Genomic DNA, 12,312 nt, shown 5'->3' on the forward strand with positions numbered 1-12,312 from the left:
TTTGAATACCGATCGTATTTCAAATTAACAAACGAATGTACGTAATCGTCGATAAAATATCGATGAACAGAGATCCTAGCCATTCCCACTACGAAAAACGATAAGGAGAGCTCGTTCTTGCACTAGTCGAATGCCGGTAAGCCGAATTCCTCCGGTTTGAAGTCTTCAAGAGTTGTAAGGATTCTGTCCGCGCTGAAAATTTACCAGCACATTTACAAGGTCAACAGCATGACACAGACGGCGAAGCACTAGGATTCTGAGGATTAAGAACTGCAAATGTGAAAAACAAATAAGCTGAAGCTGCGCGAACAAAGAAAAAAACGACTTGTAAGATCGGAACAAATGGGAATGGGTGCATTCCACATAAAACCAAACAGTCGCAAAAAAACCAAAACCAAACATTAGTAAGGTGCAGTTACGTAAGCGCCTGCGCTCGAAGGTTACGATCGAGGGAGAATCCTTGCTAGCATTCTTCGCCGCAGTTTGCAAAGGTTCCACTTCGCCTTCTCCACCTTTCGAGCGCAGCCACATACGCAACTGCACTGCGGTTCACATCGTTTTGATCCTAGCAAAACACCACGAAACGGACTAAAGATGAAAAAAGTCTCAAAAAAGTCACCGTAACGTTCTAGCTTCATCACGAAACATATCATCGGGGACCATAACGCATTGCATTCTTGCAGCTAGAGCAGCTTTCACACCATTTGGAGCATCCTCGAAAACAAGAACATGCGATGCAGAAGCTGGCTGTTCGGGAAACCTGAAATTTAATTATGTGAAGCTAATCTGTAAAGAAAAATGAGACTAGCAAACCTTTTCATTGTTTCAAGAAACCCGTCCGGGTGTGGTTTTCCCCTTTCGATGCTCTCGTCGTCACCACAAAGAACCTGGATATTTCTTTTTGTAATTTGGAGATTCGAAATCGCACTAGTAATGAAAAACAGCATTGCAACGAGTCAAACAACATTAAAAGAAAAAAAAACTGAGCAGAATGCAAATAGACAAAGATATTTTCGGCGATTTTGACTGCAGTCCTGTATTCATCCAGAAAATCCGACGTTCCTTAATACGGGCACGGTACTGCTCTAGTTGAAAAGGTACAATAGCATAACATTATAGGGTATGCACACATTATTATGAACTATTTCACGGACTGCACAAGAAATTTGGAGAATCAGAATAGGTTATTCATTTAGTACGCATAAGCCAAACTCGAAAGAGAACAGGAATTAGAATTAAGGTCTAGGGGTTCTCGGTATAGTTCTCAAATATGTTTTTTTTTTTGTGGTTACATTTGTTATCATCTAAAAGTGCGTGCTCGAGGAATACAAATTAAACGTTAATACATACACTGAGACACTTACATGTATAGGAATCAAGTCAACCCATTCTCTATGGTTCTCCGCTTTATATGAAAAGCTACGGCTACAGGATCCTGAACATATCGCCATTGGGATACCTGTAATCATGATTTCAAGTCAGATCTTCCGGTACAAGCAGGAGAACACTACCTTTCTCAGCAAAATGTCGCACCAACCGCTCGGCTCCTGGAAGGGCACGGCATTTTCTAAACATTTCAGCAAGCATGACGTCGTAGTGCAGGGCATATTCTTCTGGTGTGATTTTGCCCGTTAATCCTACCTAGGAATGAGCCAGTTTGAACGGGTAGAGCCCTCAATTTTGATAGAAAAAAGTGCGAAAATAAAAAGATGATCGTTAGAACTTGTGTGCATTGTTAATCGTAACACTTAATAGTGATACCGAACACATGAAATTCTTATATGCTGCTAGGTGAAGGAGAGCTGATAACAATTTCAATCAGTTGTTTAAGGTTGATTGTTTCTGTTAACCCAAGGTCCTTAACGATCAGTTTCATCTTAGAACCCTCAAGCAAGTTTTGATTGAGTCATCCTTAAAAGTTCATTATATGAGACAAGGATACTCTTTCACTTTCTGTTTCAGGAGAGTGACTTGATTGCCTATCATATGAAGAGAATGGACACCGTTCGTTCTACCATTACCTGTGCAACTGACCCAACGATCTGTATGTTTGCGCTGCCTAATTTCTGGTGCACTTTTGGACGTATTTGAACAAATAAATAAACAGAAAACTGAATCAGAACTGTTGTACAAAAGCAAGAGTAATATCGAGAATGCACAAACCTCTTCTAACAACCAAACGATTGCTTCCATTGGCTTTCGACCCATCATTTCTGAAAAACAAAACTTTTTGCAGACCTGTCACAGCGTCAGAGATTATTCTATGCAATGAAAACGTGTGTAGCTCAGGAAAGATAGGATTTTTTCTTCTTTTATATAGAAAGAATTCGAAAGATGCAAAACAGCACAACTAATTTTTCCTGTGCGTTAAACAACACCATCTGCGTCGCACGGAAAACCGTTCGATTCACTATAGTAGAATTCGCTATTATTTTGGTAAGTATTTATGAAGATTTCGAGAAAAATTTGACATAAATGTGCAACAGTAGAAAGAAAACATACTTCCTTTCATCTCTGTGGTGAATTCGTGACCATATTTGCCAAGGATTGCCTTATTTGCAATAGTGTAGCACGGCTCAGTATCGACTAAAAGGCCATCGAAATCAAATATTATATGTGTGACTGCGGGCTTAGCCTCCATCAAGCCCTAAAACGAAATCAGTTCAGAGATAATCGCTGGGTAGGAAAAAAAAGAACGTATTTCTGCAGATCAGCGTCAATCAAGTCAATTTATGCATATGTGAACTTAAAAAAAGTAACATACAAGAGTAAATTAAGAGCTCACGAAGCAAGCCGTCATTAAGGATACTACAAGAGCAGCTTGCAAGCAATGGTCTAGCAAATAATAATTTATGTAATCGGGAGTTAATTTTAAAGGCATCACCCCACGAATCTGAGGTGGTGCAGATTTCAGGTGGAGTATTCGTATACGGGATTGGAGACTACGGAGAGGGAGGTAATTCCGTCCATTTCTTGCTAATTACCGTAGAAAACGGCTCAGAAGATGCGGCGCCGCACAAGACTGGCGCGCTCCAATCGAATCTCTTGTACAAAATGGTGCGCCAAAACGGATGAAGGCGTGTCTTCCGGGCCGTTTTTTACGGCAATCAGGAAGAAATGGACGGAATCACCCTCCTCTTCATAGTCTCCCATCCCGTATACAAATACTCCACCTGAAATCCGTACCACCTCAGATTCGTGGAGTGATGCCTTTAAAATAAGACTGATTTATGAAGCAAGGGAGCAAGGGAACGTGATGCAAATGAAAAGCAGCGCGATTTCTGTCTGCTCCCACCAGAGTTCAGGTCGTTTGAGCATAAAAGATTGATAGAGAGAGGTACACAGCGAGTTATTTCATAAGTATGGGCACCGATACTAATAGCAAAGTAAAAATAGTATGAAGCACGGTGCATTTGTATAAGCGGCTGCGTACGGAGCAGTTCGGTGGAGCGTAGCGGTTACGATCGACGGAGGACCCTGGCTAGCACCATTGTTCGACGCGGTTCGCGCCGGTCCCACCTCGATTCCTCACCATCACGTTCATCACCACGCCGCTTCGAGCGCTTCCGCCTGTGCTACTGCACCACGTTTCATGTCGCTTCGAGCCTGCCCTACGTTTTCTTTTACTACGTGAACATTGGAGACGGCGGAATGAAGGTCGGATGAAGTGTCTCAGGCAGAAAGTTTATGAGTGTGCGTCGTGGTCCTCCAAACATAACATCAACTGTGTATTATGAGTAGTGGCTGATATCATATCTTAAGGAAGATTCCCATCAAAAAGTCCTTATAGATAATGCACGAGAATGAAACGAGAGTTTATAATCGGGTCAGAACGACATGAAACACGGTGCATTTGCGTACGTGCTCGAAACGGCGCGGTGGAGGGCAGCAGTTGGAACCGAGGTGGGACCATCGCAAACTGCAGCGATGGGTGATGCCATCATGGATTTCAGTACGCTCCTAACCGCTACGCTCCACCGCACAGCCTCGAGAAAAGCCGCGTACATAATTGCACCGTGTTTTACTATTCAATAGGTTCCACACTTTCATGAACGAAGCTTAGATGTTGGTATGATTTCTGTTGGTACTACTGTGGATAGAACAGTTGAGTGTCCACATTTTCCATATCCGCAATTACATTGTGACCACGACTACTGTCGAATTCCTAAGGGAAACTCTGTATCAGTATACATGTGATAGTTTTGGCTTGAGTCAGACGTACTTGTCTCCTTGATCTGTTCTTACTGTGAACTAGAAATTACAGTGCCATGTCTAAGAATTCTGTTCTGCGGTAAAATATGTTGTGGGCGACTACACAATATACGGTGCTTGGTGAAACGTAACTCTGAGGTTTGTACTTCAGAAACCGTGACATCGCGAGCACGAAGAAAATGCGGTCAGCGACGTTGAACGTTGGATCGAAAGAGTGGTACTGGGAGTACCGTGCTTGTTCCGATCTGGAAAGATTATGATATGCAATGTTTATATTGTCATGTTGTCCCACCTTCTCGGATCATGAGGCAAGGAGGTGGTCCGCTTGTGCACTTGTTGTCTTGTATGCGCCGAATGTAGCGACAAATTTCAGTGGGATCTTCACTTTATTTTTGATAAAACTTCATCCACTGAACTACTTATTTCCTTCATTGAGTTTTGAAAGCCTATTATTATGAGCCACCCTACCTCACGTGAACAATGCAGCATGACACAAATGAAAGAGAGGATTCGAAGTTCTGTTCTACGTCAGCGATGTAAGGTTAGAAACGCCGCAGCGTTTCCCGATGAAAATAAAATAGGGTGAGTCGGACACGTGATGAATCTCAACGACAACCGTTGGACTACAGCTGTGAGTGACCAGGTTCCACACGATATTTCAGATGCACTACAGGAAGATCAACGACCCGATGGTCAGACTTCTTCACAACGTCCTTTAAATAAAAATTTGATGTTTCGTATCTGTTGTGAAGAAACAACCGGGCCACATTCGCGAGCTATGGGAACAAATTCAGGAATTGGTGAATCACTCGCCCGATCAATTTGAGGAACAACAGGAATCATTGTGATCAAAGTGACTCCTAGGGTAAGGCAGGGCAGTTCTAATTTCCACAATCTTGAAGTACTCTGAATAACCTTTTACCCATTGGGTGGTAGAGCAAAACTAGCTGAGGTTAAATTATAGTGACCTACAGGGCTGATACGCAGCCGGACTTCGTAGGCGGTCGTGTGATCGTTCTTGACAGTGTTTTGTCGTAATTAGACGTGATTCCTACTGAGAAATGTTTTTCGGGTTCATAGCTACGTATTTTTTCCCCAAATATTCTTTTAAAGTTTACTATCTCTGCAATCAGTTTGTGTACGGATATTTCGACTCTCCTATCGAAGATTATAGCCTGTTGTTGAAAAAGTGTGCCGTAGAGAGAAAGCGCATATTTATTCTTTTACTCACAACGATTACTAAGGTGGGCTATACATGCCAACAAATATTGGGCTCTTCTATATACATCATGTCATGTGCGTCAAACTTTTGTTGTTATTTAGAAATTCTATTCCTAACCTTTTAAACACGAATGATTGAATTATGGAATTCTTTGATTTCTGCAACCTTTGTATTTTATGTGACCATGTCGACCACGTCGCCGTCGCGGAAGCCTGAAAGACATATAAAACTCCTCTTATACTCTCATCTTACATTTGTACAAGGTCAAGCTTGTAATCAATTATGTCAATCAATGTAATCAGTTTTCTTGTCTAATCTTCAGGCATACCTTTTAGCCGCTATTTCATGACCACATGGAACTTTATCTACCTTGATGAGAAGAACCTCTAGGTTTATTTACCTACCTTGATGAGAAGAACCTCTAGGTTTATGTGCAAGATGGTCGCTCCTCATTTAGATCATGGGAACAGTCTCTTGACAATGACGTCTGCACCTTTCATGGTCGGTCGTGAAATTCTTACTCTCCACTTCAGCTTTATAATACTGATAGTACAGAACAATAAGTCACATGGAACAGTTTTCGTAAATTGACATTTCGTCCAAAGAAATTGCTGAATAATAAAAACGACTAATTTAACTCAGAAACTAGAACCAATGAAGAAAAATTAAGCGTAAAATAAACTCAGAACGAAAAACGATGTTTGCAGCCAGTTCTGGAAGTTATTATAATTTAGTATAATGCAGCAATTTACTACAATACACTGCAGAATCCGGGTCGACTAGGTGCGGTGATTTCATCGCGAACAAGTGCAAACATGCTCTGATTAGACGTTCTGATTCTGGTAAATATCCTGGTGGAGGTGCATCGACAAATAATCTTGGAAATAAACACCCGATATGGTTTCGTAAATGTCATCATAACGGTAATATGAGCTATGGAATAAAATGAAAAAACGCAAAGAGCGATGGCGGGAAAGAGTTTGGCGTAATACGGGGTTCCTGAAATGAAAGCTCAAAGCAGATAAGAACATTCAACACAATCCTAGAAAAACTGCACACAAATAACCTTCACTTACCTGCTCCTTCTATGAAAATATTTTGTGATGTTACTGATAGAATAAGCAGAACGATAGGGATAAAAATGAAGAAGAACGGGATTATTGTCTAAAAAAATCCACTCATAATTTGAAAGCTTTGCAAAAGTTCTCTGAATATATACATGATGTATATAAATGTTTATGTTTGTTTATTCGCACATTTACTTGTACAGGATGAGCAAAAAACTGAGTGGAAAATAGTTAGGGGGAAGCGCTCAATGGCACCTGTCTTTCTGGACGCTGTATCTTACTTTTTTCTCTTGTTAACTTTAGCTTACAAGTCGTAGGTCCTCTAAGACTGATGTTTAGGTTTTAGGGCCCGAATGATTTAGTTATTTACTTCCAGAAATAAGAGTGCCACTGGGTGTTCAAGAGAAGAAGAGAAGCTCATTGCAAGAGGCATGTGCGTATGCGCTAGCGCTAGTGATATCTGAGAAGAGCTTTGCTCCCTCAGTGAGAATGGGAACTAATCCGTCTCGATCGAGGCCAGCAAGCTCTTTTCTCTGATAATGCTTTTAATATAAATGCATAAACAAGATCATATAGTTCAGCAAAATTGGTTTTATCGCTCGTTTTGCTGCAAGGACCCCTCTGAGATTTTAGTTCGCGAAGATTGGATATTTTCCTCATTTTTTTTACTTTTCACTGTTCATGATAAGCGTTCTTCGTAGAGTTCAAACATTCTCTTGTCTTGAAACCTCGGCATATTCTGTCTGTATTTTGTAATACTGTGTCTGCAAGGTTTTTAGATGGTTCTTCGTAGATGTAGTCGTTCGAAAATCTCAGAATCCGGCTACAAAGAACGCTATTCACAATTCCTACAAACTGAAGTCTTACAGCAAAACAGACGACAAAGTTGAAGGAAACGTTTTTTCTAGGACTACGTAATCTTATTGACGCACTGCTATACAAAAAATGAAAGAAACTTGTCTTCCTGGGCGCTGACCACTTTCCCCCGAGGACGTAACGCGCCACACCGACAGCACACGTACAACATTCACTGCGCATGGGTCTTGCATGAAAATGAGAACTTGAACGACTTTTTGTGGGTTTGTTTATTCGGACTTAACCTTAAAAAGGCGTAAAGTTTGGTGAAAACACAAGGTGTGCACAGATTTCTCTACATATTCATATCGGGCCCTCGTTGGGAAAACGGATGTGTAAATGCGAAGTTGGATTTCGCATGAAAGTCTTAGATGTTTATCTTTTAGTTTTTCTTAACCATTCACACCTACTTCATCTAAGATGTGAGCTGCGCTCTTTATCTTCTTCATGACATCTTCATTAGGTCCGATTCAAAAATCCTTCTGTTAGGAAGCTACTTCCTTAGCAACTGGGATGATAATTGGAGAAAGATCGTGTTTTTTCAGGCGTTTTTGAGCTCCTGCTACGCTTTGCTTACAGTTTTTTTTCTTAAAAAGTTTATTATCATGGTATTATTATATTCTATATTATCAGGGTATTATTATATTCTAGTTTGCTTAAGTTGTTAGTGAGTTGTGTTGCAGAAATGACACTAATAACGACTAGAATGGGAAAATGCAAAGGTAAGTGCTGTCTTCAAGAGAAAACGATAGAAATGAAACTATAGAAAAATAGGAATCACCTGCCAAATAAGACTTCTCAATAGCATTCTATGCATCCGGATCGAGCTTTCAGGCATACGTGAGAAATTTCCGTTCAAGACCTTCACAATACGACGCACGCTAAGAATTATAGTACAAAATATGATAAGGGCGTACATTAGGAAGCTGATGGAGAATTCTGTATGCTCGCGATACTTGTGTTGTAGGATCAACATCAGTGCTGACTTTGGGGAGACTTGCAAGGCATGCTGCAAAATAGTTATAAATTATTTTCTTGGTTAAAAATAGCACTTTTTCAACCGAACAATAGTTTGAGGGCAAGAAAATAAATTCGAATTAGAAACAATACCACTCAAAAATCCAAAATCAAACCAAAACCAAAATCGAATGGTAGAGCTAGATCAGATCGGATTAGATTGATAAGCTGTAAACAAGAAGAAAACAAAAAAAAAACCCACATCAGTGACATAACGACGTTTTTCTTCTTCAGGACTGAAGGCTCTGGCGTACATTATAGACAGAAATGCAATCAATACTAGCGGGTGCCCAAAAAGAATAAGGTTAATGAGTGGTCCTGAAAACGAATCCTAATTAAAAAAAAAATGATTGGGGAATATTAGATGAAGGAATAAAAGAGGATACCGAATAAACGAAAAATGTTAGGGACTGTTAGAGACGTATGTGCAGCTATAGTATGTTCAAAACGACATGAACCACGGTGCAGTTGCGTAAGCGGTTGCGCTCGAAGCGGCGCGGTTGAGATAGCGGTTGGAATCGAGATGGTACCGTCGCGAACTCTAGCAGTGAACGGTGTTAGAGGGGATCCTCACTCGAACCCAACCGCTACGCTCCACCGCATCGCTTCGAGCGCAACCGCTTTCGCAACTGCACAGTGCATCATGTCGCTTTGACCGTACTATAATTTACCGGCTAAATAATTATCGCCACTGTTCATCAAGAACGAAATAAAAGCATTTTTGCAATGGCAATGCAATGCAATTTTTTTCAGTAACCTAGCAAAATTGGAAAGGGTGAAGTTGAATATTGGAAACTGCATATTTTATGCTATTGCGACGTGGAGTTTATACTAGAAACTAGATACGCACCACAGTCGGAGGCGAAATTCCACAATCGCGTCAGCACGCTACATCTCTTGTACCGAACATTGGCTGAAGAAAGAAAAAAAACACCAGATGGTGAATTTCGCCCCCGAGTGTTTCCGCACGTCGCCAGTGGTGAACGAGAGCGATCAGGTGTTTTCTACGTGTGTCGTCTAGCGACAAAGTATAAACACGACTTGGAGGAGCTGTGACAGATATTTGTCGCGAAATACTGTACCTGCAGAAGCTCCGTTCATGGAGGAGTTAACCACGTAGAGACGATAAGCAAAACCAATTTCAATGCTCCACAGCAATGAGGTAAGCGCCCAGAGGAGGATCAGCTGAACGTAAACAAGGCGAATGAGGAGCGATGCTAAGAAAAAAAAAAGAAAAAAAAAGGCTTATCCACTCACTTATTTGTCCATGCAACAAAATAATAATAATTAGAATAGGGGGAAAAACTCACAGTGAAAAGATTCCCCCAATTTGGAGCCAAGACTGCTAGCGGACCAATCAGTTCATTTCCAAGTGCACCTTCTAGCGGTACCGGGACCACTAACAACGTTATTAGAGCATCCACAGCAGCTGCAGTTATCTGAACGATACACCTACAAAATTTCCGACATATAGTCGGGTCAAAACGACATGAAGCACGGATAGTTGCGCAAGCGGCTGCGCTCGAAGCGAAGCGGTGGAGCGTAGGGGTTGGGATCGTGTAAGGATCCTCGCTACCACCACTTACCTCTGCAGTTCGCCACGGTCCCACCTCGATTCCAACCACTTTCTCCACCACACCGCTTCCGAGCGCGGCCGCATACGCAACGGTCCGTGTTTCATGTCGTTTTGACCCAACTATATGTACTCTTGCAACTGTTAGTGCTGCGACGGGGCCACTTACCGTAATTCCAAGTAGGACCCGTTTGTAGCTTTGCATATGGCGAGGAGAATGTTGTAGAATAATGTAGCATGCAAGGCAATTCAGCCCACAAGTAATGCAACCGACTCCTCGAACAATTTGAACGGTGATAAGTTGAATAAGGAAATCTTCACACATTCAGAAGGATAATCTGAACTGGGCAGAACCTATGGATTATTTCTTGGAAGAAAACTGTTCAAGTTCATAGACTGGAACAATTTCATAGTAGATAGAATAGGTATTCAGAAATATTTTGAAGAAAACAGCAGTGATAAGTTGAAATTCTTGTTGAGCTTAGACTTATAACACACGTTAAGGAAATGTAAGGTAAGGAAAAACCATTCCAGGCTGTCCACACATACAAATAAATGACTTTCTTATCGTAGTATGTTTGATGTATAGTAGGTAATTGAATGTAGAAATGGGAAACAGCAGCAAACAAAAGTTGACAACAATCTTATTCACTGGGAATCAATTATAGTCTTTTTGCTTTTTTTCCAATTGAATGGCGATAATTACTCTCTTGCACCTCAAAGACCTTCATCGTGTGTTTAAGGCAATGCTGTTTTTCAGAGCTGAGCAGTTAATTAGAGTTTGTGCGGTCCTTGTTGAGAATTTCTTCCTGAGAGCTAAAAAAGCGTTTGGAAATGAAAACCACCTAAAATTCCGAGGAAATTTCCTTCTTAAAATGATCTTTATCCATTTCACAACATGGAGACAGCACCTTCACAGATAGCGATGAGTCTTCTAATCATGGTCTTTGAGGGAAAACTTCAGTGGCAAATCACATCTCACTATTATTATTTCATATCCTCTAGCTATCTTCTATGAACTAGTTTTTTGCGCAGAATATTATGCCCAGTCTCCGGAAATCGTTGCAGGAATCATCCCACTCATCTGGTGATTGATTTCCTTCCTTCGCCAATATTGATTTGCTAAGATCAGAATTTTCTCACTGGAAGAAGGATTTCTTGGAGAACAGTATATTCTTCCAAAGAAAGAAATCTTTTTCAACTTCTCTGTGGCGTGTATACGAGGGTCCGAACGGACATGAAGCACGGTGCAATTGCGTAAGCGGCTGCACTCGAAGCGGCGCGGTGGAGCGTAGCGTTTAGGATCGAGTGGGACCCATCAATCGCTGGAGTTAGCATCGTCGCGACGATCCGAAACGCAATGACGATGTCGAATGCAACCAGAAATCCAACGAAACTACATACTTCGATAACAATAAAGACAGCTATTTCATGCAGCTTCCATTCAGAAAGGAAACAAAGAGGAACTCCTGAAAAATATAAAGGTCGCATACATTGCAACATTAAAGTAAAATATATGGGCTTTAAGACTTAAAGGCATCACCCCACGAATCTGGGGTGGTACGGATTTCAGGTGGAGTATTCTTATACGGGATAGTAGATTATGGAGAGGGGAGTGATTCCGTCCATTTCTTCCTAATTGCCGTAAAAAAAACGGTCTATAAGATGCGGCACGTGCAGAAGGCTGGCGAGATCCAATCGAACTCGTTGCGGAAAAAAGCGCGCCGAAACGCTCGAAGCCGTATCTTCCGGGCTGTTTCTTACTGGTGATTCTTACGGGTTTCTTTCTTCTTGGGGTGATGCCTTTAAGCCAGGTATGAAGGAGAAATACCACAACATCATTCTGAAACAACTAGCCCGTGGAATAATCGAAGAGGTACAGGAAAATCGACTTGCTCTCCGTTGTCATTATCTACCCCATCACGCTGTTCTAACCGAGGAGAAGCAGGAATACGATGTGTATTCGACGGCGTCACCAAAAATAAAAGGATACCAGCCTAGCCTATCTTTTACATCGAGGATATCGAGGATAAGTCATTCTTCTGGATCTTCCAGGAATACTGCTTCGTAGAAGAACAGCCAGAATGCACATTTTCAACGACATAGAGAAAAGGATTTTCTTATGGTAGTTCTGAACAATGAGGGTAGAAGCTACATTCGATTCCTTCTGGATAAAAGATCCATGCAGGCAAACCATAAGCGACAACGCAATCACGTGCCGATTTCGACGTGTTCCGTTTTGGACGGATTGTCTCACCATTTTTTCTTGCTGGGACCATACATTACCATCTCATGATGGCCCCAAATTTCTGTCGCACAATCGATCCTGAGAATTACTTATGTGGATAACATCCTCCATGGCGTTA

General features: G+C 41.4%; 1 protein-coding gene across 4 annotated transcripts; it reads right to left on the bottom strand.

The window, feature by feature from the left end:
• Window positions 1–122: 122 nt before the first annotated feature.
• On the bottom strand, window positions 123–10,271 carry RB195_020862 (uncharacterized protein; the record flags this gene model as incomplete). 4 transcript variants are annotated; one of them, XM_064189375.1, is made up of 13 exons in its annotated part: window positions 123–192; window positions 620–760; window positions 814–887; window positions 1,365–1,459; window positions 1,512–1,641; window positions 2,164–2,213; window positions 2,503–2,647; window positions 4,972–5,072; window positions 5,600–5,646; window positions 5,839–5,855; window positions 6,327–6,433; window positions 6,511–6,598; window positions 8,138–8,194. In XM_064189375.1, 13 exons carry the CDS (start codon window positions 8,192–8,194, stop codon window positions 123–125), a joined length of 1,122 nt encoding a protein of 373 aa, XP_064045255.1. The 4 variants fall into 4 exon arrangements, with proteins under 4 accessions (XP_064045255.1, XP_013299254.1, XP_064045256.1 ...); XM_013443800.2 differs by lacking the exons at window positions 4,972–5,072; window positions 5,600–5,646; window positions 5,839–5,855; ... (1 more) ...; window positions 6,511–6,598; window positions 8,138–8,194 and having other exon boundaries at window positions 2,503–2,641; XM_064189374.1 differs by lacking the exons at window positions 123–192; window positions 620–760; window positions 814–887; ... (5 more) ...; window positions 5,600–5,646; window positions 5,839–5,855 and adding exons at window positions 8,576–8,691; window positions 9,456–9,558; window positions 9,684–9,812; window positions 9,960–10,151 and having other exon boundaries at window positions 6,186–6,433; window positions 8,138–8,365.
• Window positions 10,272–12,312: the final 2,041 nt, after the last annotated feature.

This window comes from Necator americanus, chromosome II (genome assembly GCF_031761385.1).
Source record: "Necator americanus strain Aroian chromosome II, whole genome shotgun sequence".
Taxonomy (NCBI): domain Eukaryota; kingdom Metazoa; phylum Nematoda; class Chromadorea; order Rhabditida; family Ancylostomatidae; genus Necator; species Necator americanus.